The sequence below is a fragment of the Patagioenas fasciata genome, chromosome 1 (assembly GCF_037038585.1).
Source record: "Patagioenas fasciata isolate bPatFas1 chromosome 1, bPatFas1.hap1, whole genome shotgun sequence".
NCBI lineage: Eukaryota > Metazoa > Chordata > Aves > Columbiformes > Columbidae > Patagioenas > Patagioenas fasciata.
This window is the reverse complement of record NC_092520.1, coordinates 94,192,215-94,219,826: the sequence shown is the minus strand read 5'-3', so window position 1 is coordinate 94,219,826 and position 27,612 is coordinate 94,192,215. Positions and strand designations below refer to the sequence as shown.

Genomic DNA, 27,612 nt, shown 5'->3' with positions numbered 1-27,612 from the left:
TGACAGTGTTTGTTCTCTCTTTGTTTCTGATTGATTTGCTAAAAATCTACGTGGCCATAAAAATACAACCTCTCAAAAGTAATTCTAGTTTTGTAAAAAAATTATTTATTTGGGGTTTTTCATTATTAATTATTGAGTAATCTGTGGATTAATACTGATAATTAGAAGAAGATCAATACAGTGGACTGCTTCAGAGAAAAAAATCACAGAAAGTGAAATACATCTCTTTACAAATCAGAAGGGAATATTCTATTCACAGTTTTTTCCCCTCACATTTCCAAAATAAAGTAATGGAGCATTTTTATATTAGAACAAAATGTTTTGTTCAGCTGGAGACTTCCTTTGAATAAGATGAAAAATCCATTTTTGCTCATCTTTGCAGATAATGAACAAATTCACACCATCAAATTAATGTCAGTTTACCTACTGTAAAAATGAATAGGTATTAATGTTTTTTTTAATAAAATACACTGCTGGAGATATCTAGCAGTGAAGAAATCCGCCACCAAGCCCACCCTTACAATATGAGTCAGTCATTGCCTTGACTCTGATTACAGCTAAAATTAAATTATTCCCAATATGACGTTCTGTACATTTTCACAAAAATGGACTTGTGAAGGGTTTGGACCAAAGTATCAAGGACCCACTTGGGATTTGGGATGTGTAGGCTCAATTTCCTGCTGTAACAGACTTAGAAATTTTTAATGTTAGATCATCTTAAATACAGAGTTGCAGAAGCTCAAGTCAGATCTCCTTCCTCCTCTGGCAGTTTCTGCCCGTGAGGTTACAGATTATCAATCAGTCTGTTGCAATCTCTGAAGAGCTATCCAGGAAAAAAAAAATGGGGCTAAGGTGAAAAATGTTGAGGAGATCTACCATAAAATTCGCACACAGATACAAAGACTTTCTCAGTCACTGGCTGAAACTGGAGCTGTGCCTCTAAAGGCTAAAAGGCAGTACTCTATCCTGATCTACCTGAAATGACTGCATAGCCATCTAAGAAATGAATGATTAAAAAAATGATCATAGCTGACACCCTGTGAGCAGCAGGAGAAAGGAGAAGAGTTACACGAGCACACTGGCAGAAATGCCAATGTCCTCCTGCAACAGCGCCACCGAGTAGAACCCTAAACACTGAGGAAACACCAACTGCCTTCTTCTGCATTGTGGCTGCCCCATGATGGAAAAATTCCATTGTCAGATAAAACAGGGAAAGAAGAGGGGAAAAAAAAAAGAACAAGAGGAAAAAGGAAAAAAGGGTCTTCCTCCCATTTCCCCAATGGTGCTCTGAATATCTCACTAGTTTGTACACCTTAGGTTTTATATATTGGGTTTTGGTTTGGGTTTTTTTGCTTGGTTTTGGGGTTTTGTACCACTTCAGCATGATAACTGTGTTCTTGATGTTGCTCTTGACAAACACGGTGAGAAGCCCACTTTTCCTAAGGAACAAGCACCTGTCTGATGGTGAACGCTGTGACCTTAGAGTACCTTTAGCAATAATAAAATTTAAAACTTACTATCAAGGTTTTTTTCTTGACAATTCAAGTAAGTAGTAGCAAATAATCAAAGCTTTTCTTGGAAGCCCTAGGTAGAGCCCTCAAAACAAGGAATATTTTCCTCTCAGCTTGCTGGCCCTTCGGTAATCTGTGCAGCAAGCAACCCACTGGTAACAAGCCCTCAACATTGCATTCCTCTCAATGTTTTCCATGTGCCACAGAATGAACCTCACACGGCTACAGTAAGGACAAAGGCCAACATCTTCAAAATGATGTGCCCAAAAATCCTCAGGGTATGGATCAACAACGCCCACTTGACACAATAAATACCTAAAATCACTTTTCTGTTGTTTAGTATGATCGTTTTACAAAAATTAACTATGGAAGTTAATGTTGAATATCAAAATGGGAAGTAGCTTAGCTGCTAAACAAACCAGCAAATGACAGTATTTTAGAAGTGTGAGACGGTATTTTAGTTTCCTGTAAATAACATCACATTTTAATATCACTAACGGATGGAGTCAGAATCTGAGAGGCAATTACTGCCATCTTTTCTTCCATTTAATCCAGTAAGAGGACAAACAGAAATTAGAACAACTACAATGGGTGTTGCAGCAACTGTGGGTGAGCAAGGACCTTTCTGCAGCCTCAGGTCTAGAAGTGGGCCACGACCTTCATCGACTCAGATTCTACCCACCTCAGCCAAAGGCAAGTGACGTTCCTCATCAGTACATCATATTTCACTCTTGGTGGGTTTGGCAATTGTTTTATTGGAAAATTAACAAAATGTTATCTGAGTTAATGTGGCCAGTTTGCCTACAAACTTACTTTCCTGCAAATGCTCCAGAGGTGTCTGAGGGTCTGTTCTTGTGGGTGCCTTGCTGGGGCTGGAATCAGCCAGTTCAAAGCTGGTTCAACACGCATACACAAACCTCAGTCACTGTTTTTATGGTGCTACAGGAATACGCACCAACATTAGCATGAAGACAGAGGATACTCTGTCACAGAAATTAACTGTCAGGAATCTACGGGTGGTCGAAAGTGATGAGGTTTGTGTGTTATGCTCCTGGGTCATATTTCTTCTATAAACAAAGTTCTTCATCATTAGCCACTGGGAAGTTGTACCATTTCACAGAAACACTGATAATTTGCTGGAAGAAAAGAAGCAAGGGAGAAAGAAAATGAGAAAAAAAACCTGTCACACTCTAACAAATAGCTTTTGAGAGGATGAAATACAACCACTTTTAGTTGGTGCTTTTTCAATTACCCAATCTTACAAACTCTTGTATTTAAAAAGGTAAAAAGTTACAAAATTATCTTAACAGGCACAATATTTAAAATGGTAAGATACTTTTCAATAGGTCTTGTGCTCCTAACTTGGTAAGATGGCTATAAAAGATCTGCCTTGAAGAACCATCCTAGTAAGAGCTTAATTGTTACTACTAGGATACTTTAAACTTAATAGTGCTTCATTGGGTTACAGGACAATAGGATTAAGATATTTTCTACAGAACATATGTCTGTGGAGTTCTGCTTTGATTGATGGGGGAAACAGCTAATAAACTGTAAATAAAACATTTTAAATAAGCAGTTTTGGTAGGTAAAGATCTCAGTCACTTTAAAAACTGCTTTTTAATATCTTTAGGTAGTACTTTCTCACATCATATCAAAGTATATTTTCCTTTATACTTTCTTTAAATGTTAAAACACTAGATATTATCACACAACATACTATAATCTGATTTCAAATGAACAGATACTTCTTTAAACGTGCTTTATGCTTAAGCAAATTTTGATTTACCAGAACCCAGTTTTCTCAGTGAGAACTCAGTTTTCTATTCTGTTCTCTGTCCCTTGCTTCATCAATTATTTTGCTAGAATAAATCCTGGTCACCTACTGAGCTACATCCCAAGGCAAATTTCTGTTTCTCATTGCTCAAGTCCTTTAGACTTTCCTTCTTCTGAAAAGCCCATAATGATTAACTCTCAGCCTTGTTTGATCATTATTTGGAAAGTGGTATAAACTGAATCAAATTAAAGCCATTTAAATTTTGAGTAAGTGCCATGACCTGATTCTGTGTAACTAAAATAATCCACTTCAAATTACACCATTAGATAATTTAGATTAACTTCCTAAGTAGACAAGTCTCAGCTGTTAAGATAGAGACAACAGACAAATATGAAAAGAAAGTGATGCAGCATTATTGTTAAGTTGGGCACAGCTTCAACATGTGGACTAACCAGTATTAAGGTTTTGGTTTAGCCACCTAAAAAATAGAAGCTACAAGGAGGAAGATCAAAGCTGTACATAAAACTTTTGTGTTACTGTTCACAGAGAGTTATTCCCAAATGCAATGGAGAAACACAAAGAAGATGAGAAGACTTCTGGTAATTTACACCCAAATTTGTGATCAATGCCCTCAGACACATGACATGAACTGTGAAGTTGTCATATGCAGGGACAGGAGCTGTACTCGATGGTCCTTGTGTGTTGCTTCCAACTCAAGACATTCTGTGATACAGAAATTCACATTTAGATATAAATTTGATTTGAATTTTTGGGACATAAAGTTGAGTTTTAGTGATGTTGACCCTAGGGACAGACAAGGCAGGACTGGCGCAGGGAGGTAGATTACAGAGTTTTCCACGCAGATTTTTTTGTCAAAGGACAGGTTGGGGATAGGAAGGCGAAGGGGAAGAGAAGAGGTACAAGAGGTTTGATAAGCTCCCACAGTAAGTTCTGGAGGGTCTGAGGTATACCTTTGCAGAAATGTTAAGAACCAACTTTAGAGAGCTGATCTCTAGGAGACCCCACACAAGAAAGCCAGCAGGAGGAAGAATTCAAGACAGCAGCAGTCTTGCTGGGAGAACAACCTCCTTATCCCTGTGAGGGTGCTTCTGCCCAAGGGAGATGGGGTGATGAGGGACAGCACAGAAAGCTGACAGTGGCTACAAATAGCACATCAAGAGATGGACAAGGGAGTAAGATGGGCAAGAGCACCTGTGCTGTGATAAAATACCAAAAAAAAAAAAAAAAACACCTCACAGTTCGGAAGAAAAAGGTGAAGATAGAATAAAAAATGTGTCTGAGAGATCAGAGAGAGGAGTCCTTTTGGGCACAAGGGAAGGAAAAGAACAAAAGCAAAGGTCCTTCTACCTTTCCATAAGCCATTTCTTCTGTTCCCCAAAGTTCTAATTAGTTTTCACCTTTTGACAAATATTTGGTTCGTGTTTGCTTTTTTGTACAACAGGAGAGTGGACTTCAGAATACTTGAAAGTATCATATCGCCTCTAAAATGAATATCCAGATTGAATGATTGGATTCAAACTGTTTTTCATAAAAATCAAGAAAAGCAGGTAGGAATCTAAGCAAATTCAATGTACCAAAATGAACAGAGAAGGAACTTGGGGTTATGAACAATTAAAATACACAGCAACTCCCACACCTGACTTCTAATACACATTTTTCTTAAGTTGGTAAATAACTGAAAATAAGTTTCTCAGATTTGATTTCGTTATGAAAACAAAGAAGAGGAGAAACAGCATTAGCCATGATTCAGTCCCCTGCTGGTATTAAAGAACTGAGTATACATAGATATAGTTTTATATTATGTCAATAGATTATTACTCCCTTCATGCTAAATTTTACAGCACATTTGATGACTTCTATAAAAGGACCAAGGATAGCAAAAACATTAGCTAACTCTTCTGAGAAAAGTATCATCTTGCAAAAAAAAATAAGAAAGCAGTTGTTGTTATACAAATGAACCACCAGCCTACAGCCTCCAAACAACATGCATGTTTTGTTAGCATAACATGCAGCAATAATGCTTTTTGTGTTTTGCTAAAATAAGCTGGAAGCAGAGCAAGTCAGTAACATTTTCATCAAGATTTTCACCTTAATTCTATAATTTTTCCTATGAGAATTGAGGGTATTGCGACACCAATTTAGGAAATTTTGTCTCTAAGGATGGGACTGGAGCCTGCGTGCTTAAGGTCATGGGTGTGGACAAATACCTTTCCCAAATTAGACTGTGAATGTTATAAGAGCTACTCAGCACATTGCAGGATCATCTTAAAACCATTTGGTTTTGTAAGTGACACATCATTGAATTCCATTTAACATGGTGTACTACAAAGATGTTATGTTTACTCCTCACTAAACAATAATTACCAGGGTGTGCAAGTTCCCAGCCTAATTCCAGAGACACGCACAACCTGCTGCCTGTATGTAGATGTTTCTGCCCAAGAGATCAGCAAGGGGAGTCACATCTCCATCCAAGTGAGGGATGCTCTTATGCAATGACCAGGAGCCATTAGCAGAGCTTGCTGAAGTCTTTCTAAGCAAATTTGCTTCAATTGGAACCAAAAAAAAACCAACCTTGTTGGTTTGGTAAGGCTCCCCTGGTTCTCACTCAACAGGAGTGAATAGAAGGATTAATGTGTTCACTGTTAATGTGAAATAATCCATTTCATAGAGGGACTTTTTTTATTTTGCCTTAGTCTTGTCGTGATGCATGTAAAATGATGCTTTCCTTTAGATTTCTTAAGACTCAGGTAACTTGGAAGTTGAAGGTCTAAGGGACATGCAGGAAGACCTCTGTGCTATTTGGTACTCTATGTAAAACGTTCATGCAATTGCTGGTTGACAATTTACCATAATGACATCCTGTATTACTATATTAATACTGAAAAGGAAAGATTTTTGTTGTTGTTTTTGGAAAATATTTCTCCTATAAATAACATCTCAGGCCAGAGATGCTCAAATACATGCAAACAGATTTCTTTAACTTTCACTGTGAAGAGGGAACTATCAGCCCGACAGCTCTTCTTTCAGTTGTACTTCATCAAAAAAACCTCTGTTATCAGTCAAGCCAGCTGGCACATTACCTTTTCCACTGAGCCTGCATAATTTTTTTTCCTTCATAGTCTTGTCTAGACTCAATGACTGGGAAAAGAAAAATGGTTCCTGCCCATTAAAAATCATAATTTCATGAGAAGACTAGGTGGTTTTCATAGGATTTTTCTTTCTTTCTTTTTTTGGGGGGAGGGGAAGGGGTGCAGGGAGGAGCTTAAATTCCTCACTTTCTTTGAGCTTTATCCACTCCTTTCTTCGTGTCACGTTCCACTGCTGACTGATGTGTACAAGCGTTTCTGCTTTCCATGCTATACCAAATGTAGTCTCACTGTGGTCATCTGATACAGCAGTTCAGCTGTTTCTGTAAGGTTTTTCCTCTGCTGTGGATTTTGGTTAGCTCCAGAGATCTAACTTGCTTATGGGCCTCCAATGTGCCACCTGTAGAAACTTGCATTTTATATTCCATTACTCCACCGACATGACTGAGAAACATCCCCTGCAAACATATCTTACTATTTTTATAAATCCTTTTAATAGCATTACAGTCTCCAATTTCTTCCATCAACGGCTGTGGGATTTTTTCAATGTCTCATTATTATTAATAGCTGATCATCCTTCATATCTCTTACCTCAAATTCACTTTCAGTTATTTCTGTGCTGACAGTTGCAGCCCCTGCACTTTATCTGATCTACTGCATACATCTTCACTTTCTTGAATTATGTTCTCCTGAAGCATCATAGACTGAGTTTGCAATTTTGTCTTCTGCCCCCAGAAACACAGCACAAATTCCACCTTCAGTAGTTTGTAGCAAATGGCTTTTAAAATTCCTTCATGAATGCCAGAATATCCTTTTAGGTTTCCCAAGATGAGGAATTCATCCTTGTGAGGTTTCTTTTTTGGTCATGGTACGCCTAGACAAAGTCCAGAACTTCTCAGCTCAAATATACTTTCGCTGGTTTTCTTGTTTCTCCAGCAGACGGAGTATTGTAAGCTTTTGCTTTGTCTCTTTACTTGAGACTAGTCACTAACTACACAGTTTTTTCCCTCCATTTCCAGAGTGAATGGAGATACTCAGTCAAGAGAAGTATAATATTTTACCTTATTTGCTATGGTGTCAGTTTGTGCCCATAAGAGAAATTATTCAAGCTTCTTGAAGAAATCATAAACAAAGAGATGCCAGACTGAAAGAGACCTTTAACAAAAAGCTTCATTATTATAGATTTTTGCAAGATGAGTAACTCTGAGACAGAAGAAGTTAAGTAGTTTGTCTAAAGCTACGCTGCAAATTTGGCAGAGAGGCGAGTATAAAGCTTAAATTTCGAGAATCGGCTTGGTGCGTTAATGCTCACCCCACACACACATGAATAATAACCAGGGGTCGACATTTCTTCAGCACAAACAGAAAAGGGGCTGCACACACGTAAATTTACTTCCCCTCACAGGCCCAAAGGCAGGTACCGCTCCAGCCTGTGTCATTGGGAGAACGAAGAGGTTATGTGTCTGTAGACATTTCCTTCACTTCTCTTCAAACCCAAATTTAAGAAATATTCTCTCCTTCTTCTAGATTAATACTTGAGAGGAAATCGCATTGACTGCATGAGAAGTGTACTGAATTTTAAAAGGTAGGCCTGTTTAATAAATGCATCTTCAGTGTACCATATCAAAATAGATTTTACTAAAAATTTCCCTTAAAATTTCCCTTAAGGGAACATGTTAAAATGAATTTAAAAAAAAAAAAAGAATGCTGAGGCACTTGTTTTAATTGGCTTTAACTTCTGCAGTCTAAATGCAAAGTATGAGGCCCATTATAATTTGGATGGCTGGTGCTTCTAAACATAGTGTCAGAATTCAGTGAATGAAGAGCAGGGTGGCAGCCCAACACACACTGCCAAGCGAAACAGCTACTCCAGCCACCCTGCAAAAATCAAACACACACACAGAGCAGTAGCTATAATTAGACATGAGCAAATCATGTCAGATGTGTTAAGAACCCACTTCAACTATTTCATAAGGTTTTCTAAATGTGCCCTTCCACTGAGTCGGACTGAAATGTATTTCAGAGAGTGATGAAGAGTTACCTTGTCAGGGTTTTCTTGCTAAACTAGGGAAAAACAAGTCAGTAGAAATGTGCATGCTTAGATCTACTTTTTACTGGTTCTCCAATTACCCCTCCTAAATCCTTCTCTGTCTTGTTCGGATTTTAAAACACGCCTTCTTGAACTCACAGCTGTGTGAGTTTGGCCAACATTCAAAAACAAGGGACAAGAAGCTTTTTATGTAGTGTGGATTCAGTGATGAAGGAGAAAGTTGCAGGACAGGCGGGCTTTGATAAAGCCCTTACATAGTTATCTTGTCCCCAACTTCAGCAAGCACCCACGTTTCAAAGGGAGCAGCTACAGTAGAAAAGAGCACAGGCAGCTTTTTGTATCAAGAAGCAGCAAGGAAGTTTTCTCCTAACTTTCAATAATTGGAACTCATTAATGTCTCCAAGGTTGGGGGTCCTTTTCCTCTTCAGTACCTGTCATTAATTTTAATTAATCATTATCCATATACTGCCCAATGCTTTTTTCAGTCCTTGGTTCCAATGAGAGTTACAGCAACTTTAGTTCAATTTCAATTTTCCAAGCAAAACAATTTCACAATATTTCACTAATAAAAGGTGAGTGGAAGGTTCTGCTAGACCATACTAGGTTATATTTTTAATTCCTCTACATATTTTTTGTCCCTTCTCATTTAACAAAAAGCCTGAGTCTTTTCAGTCTCCCTCCATGAGTATTTTTCCATTCCCTTCATCCTTTCTTCTCACTCCTCTCCAAGTCCTTCCCCCTAGACCTTTTCTCTGAGCTCCAGATATCCAACTGCAGGCCACATGCCATTCAGTGAATTCCCCAGTTTGGTAAGGTGCCTCTCAAGTTTCTCACAGCTTTCATGCACTTTGCCCACATTTACCAACCCAAGTCCCTTATGGGATTTGCCATTGTGTTCATCACCCTCTTTCCAAATGTCTTGTAAGGACACAGGTCCTAATCCAGGACCTTTTGCTTGTCACTTCAAATATTGTTATTGCTTTCCTTTGCATTCCAGTAACTTCCGTCCTCTAAAATAGAGTCCTATTATCTCTCTCTGCCCCCAGCCTCCCATGGAGCACCTCTTCAAGAGTAGAAACTATTTATGTGTGTGCTCATGTATCTTCTGTATGCAGCCAGAGCTACACAGATGGTGGAGGAATCATCCTATTCCCTTTCTCCAGGTACCCAGCCCTTGAGCTGGAAGACAGGGATGGGGAGCAGAGTGAAGCCCCCATACTCCACAGGGAACCAGTTAGTGACCTACTATACCACTTAGACATGTACAAGTCTATGGCGCCAGAAGGAATCCATCCAAGGGTACTGAGGGAGCTGGCAGAGATGCTCATCAAGCCACGTTCAGTCATTTATCAGCAGATTTGGTTAACCAGGGAGGTCCCAGTTGACTGGAGGTTGGCAAATGTGGCACCTGTCTACCAGAAGGGCTGAAAGGAGGATCTTGGGAACTACAGGCTTGTCAGTGTGACCTCCATGCCAGGGAAGGCTATGGAGCAGGTCAGTGCCATCATGTGGTGTGTACAGGACAAGCAGATGATCAGGCCCAGTCAGCATGGGTTTATAAAAGGTAGGTATTGCTTGACTGACCTGATCTCTTTCTCTGACAAGGTGACCCACTTAATGGATGATGGAAAGGCTGTGGATGTTGTCTGCCTAGACTTCAGTAAAGCCTTTGACACTGATTCCCACAGCATTCTCCTGGAGAAACTGGCAGCTCATGGTTTGGACAGGGGTACTCTTCACTGAGTAAAGAACTGGCTGGAGGGCTGAGCCCAAAGACTCGTGGTGAATTGGGTTGAATCCAGTCAGTGGCCAGTCATGTTCCCCAGAGCTCAGTATTGGGGCCAGTTCTGTTTAATCTCTTTATCAATGATCTGGACAAGGGGATCGAGTGTACCCTCAGTAAGTTTGGAGATGCCACCCAGTTGGGTGGGAGTGTTGATCTGCTGGAGGGCAGATACAGAGGGTATTGGCTGAGGCCAATTGTATGAGGTTCAACAAGGCCAAGTGCAGGGTCCTGGACTTGGGTCACAACAACCCCAGGCAGCACTACAGGCTCAGGGAAAAGTGGCTGGAAAGCTGGTTGGTGGAAAGAGACCCAGCGGTATTGGTCAACAGCAGCTGAACATGAGCCAGCAGTGTGCCCAGGTGGCCAAGAAGACCAACAGCATCCTGGCTTTTATCAGCAATAGTGGGGCCAGGAAGAAATAGTGAAGAGGCAGATTCATTTTCAGAAAGATCGAGACCAGATATGTTCACCTGAGGTCACAAAAAGATGAAAGAAAGATAAACCAAAATGGATTTACCATAGATGCCAAAAGACCTTAATGAGTGATATAGCATACATAAAATCATCAGAATAATCAGAAATGTGTAAATACCAAAAACCTTTTCAATAATGACTTGTTACATCAGAGCAGAAAATTTGTTTTAGATTAGTTGAGGCCACTTAATGTGTCTGCTCCTCCTGAACACAGAAGCAATTAAGCTTCATTCCAAAGGTGCTTCCAGAAATGAAGTCTTATGGACATTTGTTGAACTATTTGCTCAACTTGTGTGAACACTCACCTTATAATGGAAAATACCTCGTCCTCCTCAGAGATGAGATATTGTCAAAGAGGCAAGACCAAAGAGGCAAAGAATGAAATTCTGTGATGCATCACATTGGTAGAAAAGAAAGGCAGGGGTAGGGGTAAGGCTGACTCCACTTTAAATCTCCTTAATTCCTAGGCTGCCTCAGATCTTCCAAGCTAGTGTAAGATATTGTGATTTCTCTACATGGGTTATGGACCATAAAATTCTAGATGATCTCTTTATGTCTCTCATAAGTGCTATATGTTCTACCAGAATTTGCACTTTTCTTTGAAAGACTGGTACTAAGGGAGGATGCCAGAAGGCAGAAAGTACTAATCAGACACAACCATAAACCCCAATTTGAACAAATACTCTCTTGCACTGTCAAATCATATGCATGAAAACTATCTTTAAGATAATCTTACAAATGTACCTAAATAACTCATTTTGTCAGGGTCTTGATGCTTCACTGGTAGATATAGTATAAGAAAAAAATGCAAGATAGCATTGTAGTATATATAAATGTTGACTGGAAACATGACAGGCTTCTCCAGTATAATTTACTAGTAACTCAGATTATAAATCTGAACTTCAAGGGCAAAAAGCTAGTGTAAAAATTCAACCACCACTTGGCAGTGCTCACTTCCAGTTAAACCAAATACAATGAAACTTAATCAACAAATGATTATATTTCAAGAATTAAAGCTGAAGTACTCAAATTCATCTCATGTTTCCATCTCACGTACCAAAAAACACAGTGGCCAGGTTCTGAGTTCACATTTCCTATCATACTTCACTCCAGTTCCTTGTACTTTCTGTAGCCTAGAAAAAGCAAATTTCAACCTAGTGACAACAGACTTGCTTCCCATTATTAACTTCACAGACTTGAAAGTATACCAGTTTCCAGGCATCCATAGGTTGGAAATCACAGAATCGACTGGGTTGGAAAAGACCTCAGAGATCGTCAAGTCCAACCCTTGATCAAACTCCAGTCCATTTACTAGATCATGGCACTAAGTGCCATGTCCAATCTCAGTTTAAAAACCTTCAGGGACGGTGAGTCCACCACCTCCCTGGGCAGGCCATTCCAATGATCACTATCTCTGGAAAGAATTTCTTGCTAATATCCAGCCTAAATTTCCCCTGGCAGAGTTTAAGCCCATGCCCCTGCCATCTTCTGTTTTAAACACAACAGTCTTATTGACAAACCTCTCTCACCCCTTTTGCTTTCTTTAGGTGACAAAAAATAGACAGGAGAAATGGTAGAAGGTTGAATAAAGTCAATACTTTTCTGCCCTTTTCCCTTTATTCTTTGCTCTTTTTTTTCCCAAAGACTAAGTTAATAAATAAATAAATGAGTCTCAGGAATTAAGGTGGAAACAGGTTCTCTAAGAGACCTTCTCCGCTGTACTTTGCCACTGATGTTCCTTCACATACAATTATTCTACTTTGAACGTCTTTGTCTTCTTTTCTGCTGCATCCTGTTTCAAATTTTCTTTTTCTTGCGGTGTGACTTATTACTCTCCCAATAGCGTTCTCTACTTTTAAAAAACAAATTATGCTATAATTTTCGTCCCTTTCAGGTTGCTTCTTTACTTCTTTGTACTAACTCCAGTTTTCCTTGTTCCATCTCTCTCATTCTTCTTCCTTTAACTGTATGGTTTATATTCAAGTGTTTGCTTTCAAACTGTAACTAGTATCACTTAAGGCCTATATCATGTTTATATTGATCCTCTGATTCCTAAAAAACAAACAAAAAAGACATTTAAAAAAATGTAGAAACAAGTATATCTTCTGGATGTTTCATTACTTCTGGTTTTTGCAGTTTGTTGTAAAATATACCTAGAAGCCTTAGGTTAATGTTTTTCTCCTGCCTTTCCCCCAAAGAAATTAGAAAACCGAGAACATAACATTAGCTCTATTACAAATACTTTGTGACACTCAAATACTGTCATAACATGGTTTCTACAAATACTAGCAATCAAATAGTTCATGATAATATTGTGATGATAGTCAAATAGCATGACATTAACTTTTCAGTGTGTCTGAAAGGATTTCTTACTACCATTGTATTATTATATTCTTTAACTAATAATTTGCACGCCTACTGCACTTATAGAAAAAGCGGCGAAAATGAAAGTTGCTGGTAACTACTCATGAAATGAAGCCACACCAATGTAAAACTGGTACATGTCCTTAGTTCCCATAGAGATAAATCTGTGAGAAGCACATAAATTCTGCAGAGCCACCTCCAGCCATCTGCACCATTTTGCCTGTGATCAAGACATTCAAAAGCACAAAGTGCTGCTGTGGAGAATGCTTGGACATCTTCCCTGTCTTCACAGCCACCAAGACCCCCACGTTAACTCCCAACTTGAGTTCTTACTTCTTTGCCTTGCGCCACCCTTCTGTTTTTTCATCTTAACAGAACATACTGCACACCCATTTCACATCACACTTTTGTACAAGTGGCCTTAATCCTTAATCCTTTTCTAGGAAATGCTTCAAAGCCAGAAACCTAAACGCTGCTCCTCCTTTTGGATTCTCTGCTTGTCCAGACAAATCTTGAATCCTTAGTGCTCGATAAGGTAATTTTAAGAGATGAGGTGCACGGGGCTTCTTTTTTCTTTTTCTTTCACCTCTTTGTCTATTCTGAAATCACATGAAAGAAGAGATACCCCTATGGTGGGTATGGGAGTCTCTCCTTGAACCTTTACGGACATGCAAGATTAGAATACCACATCTCTCAAATCTCAGCTGCATGATTCATTTAAGGATCAATTGGTTCATTTGTTATATCAGGTTTTTTTCTCCCCTGTACATCCATCTGCAAGCCTCTACGTATAAACATCACCATTATATTGTATCAGCAAACTACAGCATGCATTCTGACTCTTGACGGGATCAACTCCATACTACAGTCAAGTGGTTGGAATGGATTTAACTGGAGATAAAAACGTCGCAATAGGTTTGAGGTATCAAAGTAACAAAGTAAAAAAGGATGTTTCCATGATAATCAGCACTTTATTTTTGTCCATACGCTTTTAGATGTATTTTATTACCTTTTCCATGTGCTGAAGCCAATTAGAGAGGTTGACTGGAATGCTGATGAGGAGAGGAGATCTGTAAGAAAGCGAGGAAAGGACGGAAGGAAAAGGTGAAAAGGGGAAAGAGAGGAAGAAAGTGAAAAGAAAGTAAAGTAGTGGAAAGGAGGAAAAGGCAGAGCTGAAAGGCAGCAAAATCAAAGCAGTGCATGTCTTAGACAAGCATTGAAAAGGTGAGGAAAACTGCAAAAAAGGTAGGGAGAAGTGGGGAGCAGAAGAGAAAGGCAAAGAAGGAAAGGAAAAGAAGGGGCGAAAAAAGCCAAAGCGCAGAAAAAAAAAAAAGTCAAAGCCATGAAAATCATGGGAGAACAGGAAGAAGCACAGAAGGGAAAATCAGAGGGGAAAGGACAAGATGTGAGAATTAGCAACATGGAGTCAAAGCAGGAAAAAGCAGCAAAAAGCAGGGAGGGAAAGAGGAAGTGGAAGGAGGAGTAAGAGGGAGATGAGGAAAGACAGAGGAAGGGAGAAGGGAAACAGGAGAAGGGGGAATGAAAAACAGGGAGGGAAAAGAAGGGAAGAGTGGGGGGATGAGTTAAAAGACCTGGAAAACAGAGATAAGAAGCCAAAGTGGGGAAAAAGAGAGCAAGGGAAGAGAAGGAAAAGAGGGGGATGAGGGGAAGACCTGAAAAGCAGCAAGACAGTGAAAGCAGCAAAAAGCACTCAAAATAGCGAAAAGTACGTAAGAAGAAAAAAACAGAGAAAAGAAGGGAAGTGGGGGAAAAAGATGTCACAAGACATGAAAAGCAAGGACAAGTAGCCAAAGCAGTGATAAGCAAGAAAAACCACAGACCAGGAAATGAGCCTAAAGAAGATAAAGCACTGAAAAGCAGGAAAGGGAAAAGCAGAGAAAGGAGGGGGAACAAAACAAAACACACTTAAAAAGTAGCAAAAAGGGGCACATAAAGTGAAAGCAGGGAAAAGCAGCCAAAAGCAGGGAGAAGCAGTGAAAAACAGGGAAGGGCAAGCAGGGAAGGGCAGCAAAGAAAAGGAGGGAAAAGAGAAAATATCTAAAAAACAGCAAAAAGGTCGAAAAGTGAAGTGAATGGAGAAGGAGGGGAAATAAAAAAGCAAAAAGTGGAAAGAAGTCAAAGCAATAATGAGTAAGGAAAAAAAACAGACAGTTGAAAAAAGTCAAAGCAGTGAAAAGGCTGAAAAGCAGGGAAAGAAGAGGAGGGAAAACAGGGAAAGGAGGAAAAGAGCAGGGGGAAGACCAGAAAAGCAGTGAAAGGAGGTCAAAGCAGTGACAAACAGGGAAAAGAAGGGGAACAGGGAGACTTGAAAAGCCGTGAAAAGGAATCAGTCATTACTACCAGGGAAAAGAAGTCAACACAGCAAACGGGGAGGACAGCAAGGCAAACAGTGCAGGGTAGTGGAGTGGAAGCAGGAAAAGACCTGAAAGCAGTCACAAGAAGTCAAAGCATGGAAAAGCAGCAAAAAAGTGTCAAAGCACTGACAAGCAACAAAAGTCAAAGCAGTGGCAAGCAGGGAAAGGAGAGAAGGGAAAAGAAGGAAAAACCTGAAATGTAGAAGTCAGCGCAGTGGAAAGCAGGGAGAAGGGGGAAAGTAAAACAGGGAAAGGTTGGGAAAAGAAATCAAGCCAGGAAAAGATGCCAAAGGAGGGGAAAAAAAGAGAAGCAAAAGGCTGGGAAAAGAGTCAAAACAATGAAAAGTGGGAAAAAGAAGCAGGAAGGAGATAAAAAAACCCCAGAAGAGCAGTCAGTAGAAGTCAAAGCAACAACTAGCAGGGAAAGGAAGGGAAAAGAATTTAAAAGAGCTGAAAGGTCGTGAAAAATAGTCAAAGTAGTAAAAAGCAATGGAAAATAGACAACTGAAGAGAAGGGAAAAACAGGGAAAAGAATGAAAGGGAAGTGGGGGTGGGGAGAAAAAGGGAAAAGAACTCAAAAGACCTGGGAAGCAGTAAAAAGAAATGAAACCAGGGAAAAGAAGTTGGGGGAGGAGGAAAAGATCTGTAAAGTAGTGAAAATAAGTCAAAACCAGTAACAAGCACTGAAGAGAGGGGGAAAAGAAGCACAAGCAAGAAAAGCAGGGAAAGATCAAGTAGCAATAATCTGTGAGGAGGGTGGAAAGAAAGGAAATACGTGAAAAATCAGTGAAGTCAATGGTGTGGCAAGCAGAAGCAGGGGAAAGGACGGAAAAAGTATGGAAAACAGAAGAGAAAAGCAGAGAAACCTGAAAAGTCTGTAAGCCCTGAAAAGCAGGGAGAGGGCAGGAATAAAAGCAAGGAAAGGAAGGAAAGAAAAGAGAAGGACAGAAAAGCAAGAAGATTACAAGGAGGGAAAAACAGAGGAAAAAAAACAGTCAAGCTCATGAAAAGTGGGGAAAACAAGGAAAAGTCTCTGAAAAGCAGGGAAAAGGAGATGAAAGTGGGGGTAGGGAAATAAGTGGCAGGGGGGTAGGGAAAGAAAATCCCTGAAAAGCAGGGAAAGGACAAGGAGGTAAAGGGAAGGGAAAGGTAAGAAGGGAGAAGTCAGAAAAGCTCAGAAAAGCAGGTAAAATATAAAGCCAAGACAAGCAAGGTAAAAAAGAGATCTGAAAAAGTAGGGGAAAGGCCAGAGAAGACCGCAAAAGCAGTGAAAACAAGTCAAAAGAGAGAAAAGATGGGAAAGGATGCCAAAGGTTGTCAAATAAGTAAGGAAAACAAGAGAACATGGGGAACATAGAGACATAAAAAGCAGTGAAAATCATTTAAAACAGTGAAAAGCAATTAAATGAATACAAGGGGAAGCGGGGGGGGGCACATGTGACAGGATGGACGCATGGACAGGACATGGATGACAGACCAGGAAATCAAAAAGCAAGCAAGAGGCAGGGGGAGGGAGGGAGGGAAAAGAACTCCAAGCAAGGAAGAAACAAGAAAAGAATGGGAAAGAAATCAATGCAGGGAAAAGAGGTCCAACAGTTAAAAGAATGGGAAAGCACCAAAAGAATGGGAAAGAGGAAAAAAGACCTGGAAAGCTTGAGGGGAAGTCAAAGCAGGGAGGGGATGGAAAAACAGTTGACCAGAAAACAGGGGGTGAAATAGACATGAAAAACATTTGAAACAAAGTGGGGAAGGGAGAAGAAACCTGAAAGGCATTGATGTGAGAAAGAAGAGGACACCTGAAAAGCATGGAAAAGAATGGAGGGGTGGGAGGGGAGGTGATGGGGGCTGAGGAGAGAGGGGGCAGAAAGAAGGGGAAAAGACAGAAAGCATTGAAAAGGAAGGGGAAATAGAACAGAAAAACATTAGAAAGAAAGGCAAGACAATGGGGGAAAAAAAAAAAACACCAACAACAAACAGTGAAAGGTAAACGAAGGAGGAAAGCAACTAAAAGGAACAGTGGAAAAGGAAGTGTGAAATACAGGCAGGGAAAATGAGTAGGAGAAAGAGGCAGTGAAAAGAAGTCAGCATAGTGAAGAGCAATGAAAAGAAGGCAGGAGGAAAGAAACAGCCTGAAAATCTGGGAAAATAATGTAAAAGCACAGAAGTCAAAGCAAGGGGAAAGAGTCAAAGCTGGGAAAAGATCGGAAAGCACCAAAAATAAGAGAAGGCTTGAACCTGACGGACCCAAGAGGAAGCGAGAGGAGCAACAAGGAGGAAAAGATGTGGAAAAGCAGGAGAGGGGGTTGACAGACCTGAGAAGTATTGAAGAGGGTGGGGGGAGGAAGGCAAGTGGGGAAAGCATGGCAGGAAGAACAGGCAGGAAAACAAAAGCAGGGAAGACAAGCATGGACGAGGCAGGAAAAGCTGTGAAAAGGCGGGAAAAAGCAGGAAAGGAAAGGAATACAGTGAAAAGTAGACTGGCAAAGCAGCAGAGGAAAGCAGGGAAAAGAAGTGAGAACAGTAGGGAAAAGACACAGAAAAGGCAGGGAAAGCAAAGGTGAGGGGGGAAAAAGGCTGAAAGATGGGAAAAGGAGAAAAAAGCAAAAAAGTGTAGGCAAGTGGGTGCAAGGGTCGGAGTAGAAAGTAGGGAAGGGCACGAGAATGAGCAGCAAGGAGAAAGGATGGGAACTTCTGGGGGGCGAAAAGGCCAATGATACTATTGTTTATGAAGAGGGGAATGAACTACGGTTCCTATTGAAAATGAAAAGGGTATTAAAATTACTTTAGCCGAAGTTACTATGTTTTTCTTCAGACAAGCAACTCTCTTTGTCCCCATGAAAGAACTCTGAATATTACATTTCTGATTTTCAAAGCTCTGCCTACTGAGATTTCTGCATTTGTCTTCCCAGGTCATTGAGGTTATATCAGGACACAAACCTTCAGGCTGTCACTGTATTAAAGTGACCTCTGTGGACACACCTAATCTCAAGGCACTGCCACTGTCACGGTTCAGCCTGTAGCGTATTTTGTTGATAGAGAAAATGCCCCTTCACAAACAGGTATTAGCTCTGTGTACTGAAGCTACCAGACTGATGTGATATGGCATACATGGAGAGGAGTACAATAAAGTGGGTTACTCCAGCATAGAATAAACTTATATACAGCATTTTTCTTGGAAGAAATATGAACAGCGTACAAAAAAGTGACGGCATTTCCTCATACACAAGGCAAACATTTTATACAGGAAGGAGGCCAATTCAGATGAAAATAAAAATGCATGAGTGCTCTGGTACATTGCAGCAAAGAGGAGGAATCCCACTGGTACGAAACTGTGCCAGCCGCGTCTTGGGAGATGAGACTGAAGCTTTGAAAACCAAATTCCCTCAGCTTATTCCTGACTCCAAGGTCTCTCAATGTTGAAAACACAGAATAGCTCAGAATGTGCTCTGCTCAAGGACTTTCTGCCTGCTTTAGGTAAAGAAAACTCCATCATCATCTTCGTAGTCTCAAAATTATTAACTCCCATCTGCCAACTTTTGACATTTTATGCTGGAAGGAGTTGTGAAGGGAGTCCTGGATGAGCTACAAGTTGGCAGGAAAATCTGAAGGAAGAGGGAGGCTTTGAACAAGTGGTCCGTGAGAGACAGACCTATTCTGCTGGCAAGGGGAAGAGAAATCTTGAAGAAGGTAGTCTGGGAGGAGAGGTTTTCTGCTTGACATCTTCAATTAGTTTCTTCAGAATAAACAAGCTCAGCTTTTATTTTTTCATACATTATTTTCCAGTCACTAACCAACTAATTGCCTTTTGACAGTCAAGATCTGTCACATTAATCTCCTCCACCTTCTTCACGGGGAGACCTACAGGAGGTTGGTTATTTGGTTATTAATTTCTACTGGCATATCTATGCTGCTGTTCTTGTTATTACTCCAAACCACATGGAATCCCCATAGATCTGAAGTTTCAATAAATTCTTAAAATCGATGAGATTTTGCAAAATATTCATAAACTAGTGCTCAGGAGGACTCATTTCTGTGATAATCACATAAAACTGGATTTAAGAAGCAACGTTTTTAACTTTTTCCCCATCTCATAGTAATTTTTTTAGACATCGATCTATGGATTGCCTTGAAAATTAAGTCAAATTTCTTTACATGCTCACTGCAGAAAGTCAATATAGCAGTAGGAAACCCAAGTTCTTTTTGAAAAATCCAAAAGCAAGCTACCAAGCCACATCTTCAGAATTATATGCAACTGCCATACCCTTGCTTTAAGCAGTGAGAAGTGGCTGACACTACACAGATTCATGAAAATATGCAATGCAAACATGTTAAGAGTGTCCTGCAAACATACCAACTTTCAATATCCTTTAACAAATAAATACTTTGAATTAAAATGTTGATATCAGCACAAATTGTAAACAGCAATGCATACATGATTTTAAAAAATTAAGCAATCCTTTAGACTTAGGGTTTTTTTCTAGCAGGAGTAAAGCTGCTCATCTGTTGCTCCACTGGCAAAACAGTGTCTTCCCAGAAAGTTTTCATGAGACACTACCAGGAGGTTGCGGCAACAAAGCATCCAAATGGCTAATGTATTCAAGAGAACATTGCACGTATTATAAAAGCATCTATACTGAAGACCAACATGTTCCCAGGAGATGCTGCAAGACTCCCTTACAGTACAAAATTCCATGAGATTTGTCCGTTTGCGTGCAAAACCATGACGGAAGCAAAACATTTTTGTACTGTGTTAACTGAACAGCTTTAAACTGAATTTCACATGTAAAATGCAGTGCTCTAGAAAATAGCATGCCCTTATAACCAAAACATACGCCAAGACATGATAACAATTGCATTCCAGGATGCTGGAGTTTGCAGAAGTGGGAAGCAGAAATTCCTGTTGAAGCTGTTCCAGTGGAGCACTTTGAGAGCAAGAGCAGGACTGCACGACTTACCAGAGATGACAAACGCCTCTTGTGAAGGCATACAGGAAAGAGAAGAAAATTCCAGTGTACTACGCAGGAAGTTTAATTGCATTGCCTTGTTTACCTAAAGCCATGTGACATCCCGTTGTCCAAAGAGCATCATCTACGTGCGGGTTTCTCAGTACTGAGATTCAGACCAACCTGCCCAGCCCTGGATGCACCTGCTCTTCAGGATGATTAGAATTCGGTTTAGAACGCCAAATGTAGTCCATATACTCTTCCTGGAAGGATTTATTACGTTTTTGCAACAAAGGTAGTTCTGTCTTACCAGTAAGGAAATAACTAGCCTTAATTTTAAAAAAATAGCTGATGCTTTTTCGTTATTTACACTAAAAATACTGAGGTTGTTTTCCTTAGATGTCAGTTTTCTATTTGAGGTTTAGCAGCTTTTACCTGTAACACTGTTTATTGGTATCTTTCTGCAATACTTTTCACTGTTGCTGAGGAAACCTTGTTTGTTGTGAAACAGAGGGCATCCTGTCTTAGGATTGAGGACCTAAGGCAGATCCCCAATAGAACATCTTTTAGGACATATAGATCCTCTGCCTTTTCTACTCCATGGCAACAATTTTTTGGTCAGCCTCACTTCCGTTCTCATCCTACTGAACACATGTACAAATTTTAATTGATGATCACTAACACACATTGCTTGGGTTTTTCCTTTTTTATTCCTATAGTTCTAAAACTCCATTTATAACATCTACTGTGATTTGCTTCTTGTAAGGTCTCACTAGGCTCTGCTTCTAGCCCATTTTAATCTACATGTCTCAGCCCTAGTTAGTAAATAAATTAAAATCCCTTCAGTTGCCTACATGCTGTCAATCTACTCTAACCATTAGTGCTGCTGCTACCAGTCTGATGCTGTCAGAAATCAGATCCTCGGTCTTCAATTTAGCCTTTTTAAATTACAACACAATCATCCCAACTCTAATTCCTGCTCTCTAGCAAACTTCCCGATTTGACCCAATTCTTTGCACTTGATAAAAAGAATCTGGATTCAAATCTATCTTGAACCAAAATATGCAGCTACTTTATAGATATCTCACTTCATTTACTGGAATCCAGCCTTCTGTGAAAAACATATTTTCCACTCAGAGTAGAACTGTTACGCCTCATTCAACACAGGCATTAAGTTTTTTATTTGGCTTCCCTCACATGCTCTCCTAGGACCAGGACCACACCAAAAAATCCCTTAGTCTCATTTTCAGTTAATGTCTGCACAATTCCACACCAGCTAAGGGTATTTCTCTCCCCTCCCTCTATTATTCACATTGGTTAGACTACCACACACACAGAAAATCCTTTCAATTCCAACCCTTGTCCTCTTCTAAATCTTCTATCCTCCCTTTCCCTCTAGAACCTATGAACACTGCTTAAAGTGAATTACATTTTCTCTTTGCCATTCATCAGAAGGGCCTGAAGTTTAAAATTCTAATTGCAGCCTTTGTCTGGCTTATGAAGTGTATCACTTTCTCCTAAAGTGTATCACCTTCACCTCAAGGACGGCCACAGTGATCATCTCGTGACTGAACTCTGTGATGCTCCGTAACATCTGGCATAAAACATAATCAACAACAGAAAGTGCAAATTCTCTCAGGTCTAGGCAGATCATATATATTTGACAGGGCTAGTATGGATAACTGTTGAAATAAAAACAAGGTATCTTAATCGATAAGGAAAAAAATAGTCCAACTGTCATTATGAGGTGGACAAATAAATATCAATTGCAAACTTCTCAACATAAGGTTGCTTCTGTAGAACCCCAGAAAACCAGGGATATATAACAGAAAACTAAAATTTGGCAAGGTCTTTCTTTGCTTGACAGTGCAATTCTAATATCCATCCCTCAAAGTAAAATACATCACTTGCCAAAGTCATGTTGGATCACACACAAACTACCTTCATGAGATCAACACTCAGCAAGAACTGTACTTGCAGTCAGTTAGTTGTGTAATTTAGACTAGAAAGATACTTCCATACTATTCAGAAGTTCCATATAATAGTCTTATTGAAATATATTTGTTCTATAAGTCAACACAACATATTCACCACTCTGTTTCAGAAGACTAGCGTTTTAAGTTACCTCCTCATTATAAAAGGATGTTTCTGATGGGTTCCAACATGAGTTATCTTCACAGGTATTTAAGATTTTTCAGTTTCCAAGAATAAAATATAAGCACATCGATGGTTTAATGAAAATAATGATGGTAGAGTGATAAACAATGAAGACAAGTCACATCTATAGGTGAATCCAACCCTTCTGTAAACCAGTCCCATTCAGACATCATTATACTTACAGGATGGAAGACTACATCCTGGAAGAGCAGCAGTTCTGAAAAGGACTTAGGAATCATGATGGATAACCATCTAAATTTACAATCTTTAATGCAAATAACTGAGACTGAAAGATTTAAAAATGCGATCCTTGGAGGTATAAACAAACAAGCGAAGATATAAACTGAAAGGTTCAAGAATGTACCTGCACATACTACACGCACACAGCAATACTGACATTACTATCAGATGCTGTATGCAGTTCTTATGTCCACACTTTAGAATGGATTTTAAAACATCTGAAGTTTCAGAAGAGCCATAAAAGCTTTACAGTTAGAGATTTAAGGAACTCCATCTACACAGGTTATTGAAGTTAACATATTTTTACGTGGATAAAGTGAAACAGTTCAAAACTAGAGTAGTTATTCATTATTCTAATAGGCAGCCAGCTATCTGATGGCCAGCGGCTGTAAGTAAACAGTCCTAAAACTGAAGGAGGACCAAGAGTATGGAAAATAAACTAGGTGAATCACTCAAGAGACACGGAAAAAAATCCTCCCACTTGAAGAATCTACAGGAAAATCAGCTATCTTTTTCAAAAGTATGTTCTACTGCACCCAAAAGATAGGGACTTAATGATGCAGAAGCAACTAGATTGAGTTCTAGGGGAAACAGCATGCCAGTCAGGTTATTTCATTACCGTAGTCACTTCTGGCCTTAAAACCAGCTAGTCTGTAATAGGTAGAAAGCTGCAGCGCATATAAGAACATTCAAACTAACAGATGATAATATGAAGAACTCAAACTACAAGCACAGTCCATCAGAATGAAGCAGAGCTGTGTTCATACACCAATGATTTGTATACCTTGCTGTTTCAATTAAAAACTCAAAATTATCTGTTATGCCTCCAACTTTTACTTTCATATTTTTAAGTCTGTTTCAATGTATCTGATATTTACATATTATAGTATACTGATACCTACCATACCATGGCTTGGAGTAGGTTAATTGCATAGGAAGATTTACTATGTTTACATTTTTTCTTAAATTACTCTTTTTTAAAAAGCACAGTAAAGAGTCTGAGGACAAATTATTCAACTGTTTATCATACATAAGACTGCATGACTATAATACAAAGGGCTTGTCTTTTCATTTAACGTTACAATATACACAGCAAGTCCGGACTAGATCTTACAATCTGAACACAGGTATTTAACCTTTTCCATGCTGTTTATGTTTACAATGCACAGAAGTCCTGTAACCAAACTGTGTAGTAAAGCACACAAAACTGGACTGTAACATAACACAGTATGCAGAAGCACTGGATTTTATGATTTCTTCTTTGTGTAGATATTTTTCTTTAACTGCTATGTTTTTTGGCGCTTGCTAAGGTGTGGCAACCCGTGCACACAAGAATTACCCAGATTTCATATTACCCTTATATTCCTAGACAGCAGTAAGTACTGGATTCCTTTTTATAATGCTAAACTCAGCATCCTGTTTCTGAGGTGACAGCCTTCCAAATCCTGTAAACTTTTCCGAATTACTGAAAAAACAAAAACAAAAAACAACCAGAATCAAACCAAAACAAAAAAACCCACTTTCATCCACAGGGTTGATGTGTCAATACAGAAGGAATATGGATCACTTGATTGAAAAAAAAAATCATGATTTACAAAATAATGGCAATCCCAAATATTCACTCCCATTTACATGGTAGTCAGATGCTGTGCCGCCACTCTAAGTATAAAAAATTCCACGTTTTAGTTTGAAAAAATGATTTAGCCACACAGAATTGACCAATATGAACTCTGAATTTCCTGCTAAATTAACTTTTAAAAGGGTTTACTGGCAGAGGTAGATCACTGCTTCTGTAGTATATAATGGGCAAACAACACTAATCTGGGACGGGCAATCAATGAATTACCCTCATTCTTTCACATGTGTTTCACAGAGCTTTTACTTTTCACACAAATACATCTCTGAATGGGCCCATAAATTTTGCAACTGCCAAGCTGACTGTGTTATATTAAGGCAGCATTACCCCAAAATTAGGCACCTATTAAATACAGCCTGCTAACCTCAGGTCTCATGTGAGTGTTTTGCTTTACTCAGACTATTATTTTGGACCTGTTCATGCAATCAAGGTCTTGCCTTCAAGTTTACAATTATGTTAATAAGGAATACAAGAATCAACTGCTGGTTTCATAGCTTCTGGATCTAGTGTCCCTTTTACCTTCAGAAGCCTGAACACATCTAGAATGTAACAGATGTTATAGTCTCGAAGTAGATGTCGATCTATTATGTTCAGTACACAGATTGCTGTAAATGTATTGGCTATGAATTCAACAACAGTTCCAGTTTTGTTTAAGCAATAGTACAGCCATAATTTTCAACTGACATTTAAAAATGGTCTAGTTACACCTTGTGTCAAAGTGCAGAACTGCTACATTATTGGTTACAGACATCTATGTGCTATAAAAACAGCTTTGGTACAATAAATTATCAAAAAGAAAATAAATTTTTGTAAAATTCACAGCATAATTGTGAGGCAAAAAAGCAGTCACATAAAATTCTGCATTTTTAAAAATGTTCAGGATGAACAGAAGACGTCTTTGTGCAGAAGTAATGGTGGAGAAACCACGTGCCGAGAAAAAGCAAAAGAAAAAAGTAAAAAGCAGGAAGGGACACAGTTGTAGCTATTTCCATCAAACGCAAACCACTACTCCTGTGACCTTCAACCAATAAGGAAGTCAACTTTATGACACACGCAAAGTGACCTTGCAATACCTTACAATAAGTGGGTCACAAAAGTCTATTTTAAAAGAAAGGCCTCTTGAATTACCCATTCTCTGTGTTTTCAGCATTAAGGACTGTCTGCAAAAGCATGTCCAAAAGTGATTGCATCTGAAATGGTAGGCTCTTCTAACTTAAGAGTCCAAATCCATAAGGCCAAAGGTTATCCCAAAGACCACCACTTAGACCTCCCCAGGACTGGCCAGGACCGACCCGTTGATTGCTTCTCAGTGCACCTCAGTTATGAAACCAGTCATATTTCAATACTAACTGACTGTGGTCTCCAAAATATGAGACCCACAGAATCCAATTACAATTGCTGCTTTGATCCTCAGTAGATTCAGAAAAGGAGAGTTCTGATCACCGCCACTTAGCATGCTTAATGTGCCTTACAAACTCCATTACAACCGTCCCTTTTTACAGCTGAAGAGTATATATTTGTGTAATCTGAAGGTCCCTCTTTCTTACAGTACTGCATTTCTGTGCCCATATTTGTTTGGGGAACTAAAAAAAAAAAAAAAAAAAAAAAAAAGTATATATTACTCACTCCCCTCCCACCCAAAAACTTCAAAGGGCCTTTTTATAAATCATGTGCAATGCCTTTAAAAAGAAACTAGATTGCAACTACAACTAACATTTGAACAAGAACCCCTGTTGAATGAGACCAAAAAAACCCTCCCCAAAAAAACCAAACTATGACTAGGTTGTGGCAAGTTAAAATGGGGGAAGCAAAAGGTGAATACCACTAAGCTATCCGTTAAGGTGGGTCCGGACACGGATCTTAAAAAAAAAATCCAACCAAAAAAAACCCAAAACCAACAAAAAAAAACTTCATTGTCCCTTTGCAATCTTTTCAAGTTTAAAAAAATAGTCAGCTTTGCCCTCCTGTAGCGGTTCAGTAAGTTTATCTCCTTCTGATTCAAGCAGCTTTGCACTTTGTTTTTGGAAAAACACCACTTCTATAAAAACACACAAGAAACAAACTTAGTTTCAGTTTAGTCACGAGCTAGCCACAGGACTTTGCTGAACACAAACTCCTGTCATGGGAGACTCTTCTCTATCAATTCCTTGCCTCATCGCAAGGTGTCCTTCAGTCATGTAATGAGCAGGACCTGTATTAGCAGAAAACTGGTACGTCGGATGTCCAGCTATGCCAGTTTCTTGGCGCGGATTAGAGTAGACTGTTAAATTCATGTCCATAGCTCCATTTTGTCCAAAGTCCAAGGTATTAGCAGCCACTGGGCGGTTCTGATAGGCCTGATTGCCTTGGTTACCAGTAGAGGAGGAAGATGTAGAGGAAGAAGTAGTTGAGGAAGACAGGGATGTCATGGAGTGGTGACTGTGGCCCACCTCCATAGAATCCTGGGTGGAGGAGCTGTTTGTTGGAGAATTGTAGACTCTCGGCCTGGTCCGGCTACCCAAGGCTTGCTGTCCATGATGGTGGTGGTGGTGGTGGTGATGGTGGTGGTGGTGAGAGCTATTTCCGTGATGATGATGTAATGCATTCTGTTGTTGAGGGGCTACATGGAAGGTGGTTTCTTGAACTGGATGGTTTTCAACAGTGACCTGTGTAGGAGCTTCAGTGGCTGACCAACCAATCGGAGGAGGAAACTGTTGTCGAACCTATGTTAATAAGGAAAATAAAATTTAAAATGCATACTCAAATCTATCCATTTGCAACATATGAGAGAGATTAAATTAGTAATGCTTATGCTAACTTTAAAAAATTTAACGAAACCTTGCAGTTGCAAAATTATTCTAAAAGTGTAAGCATGTAGTTAAGAAGCATTTCTAACACACTTTTCTAAATATACCTTAAGAAAAATGAGTTCACATTCTGGATGCTTTTTTCAAACAAGTAGTTTAAGTAAGTCCAATATGTGACCTTACTGTCAAAATTACAGAAGCAGCTTTACATGATAGTAAGTAATAAACAGCATAATATTTGTGCAACACCTAGAACAGTAAGGCCCTCATCTCTGCAAGTAGCATACTGAGTTAAATTAATATGTTGCAGTTCATATCTTGAACTTGAGGAGGACTACCCACACCTCTGGAAGAACAAAGCTGATTAAAGATTACTAAAACAGCAAGATCCATTTACACACCACCGATT

The 27,612-nt window shown here is 39.4% G+C and overlaps 1 protein-coding gene across 2 annotated transcripts in view; it reads right to left on the bottom strand.

The window, feature by feature from the left end:
* Positions 1-23,780: 23,780 nt before the first annotated feature.
* Positions 23,781-27,612, bottom strand: part of DYRK1A (dual specificity tyrosine phosphorylation regulated kinase 1A) — an 88,547-nt gene continuing 84,715 nt past the window's right edge. For both annotated transcript variants that reach the window (XM_065862079.2, XM_071811077.1), the window contains exon 12: positions 23,781-27,119. In XM_065862079.2, coding sequence (XP_065718151.1) covers positions 26,496-27,119 — 624 coding nt within the window. In that variant the 3' untranslated portion in view covers positions 23,781-26,495. The remainder of the gene's footprint in view (positions 27,120-27,612) is intronic.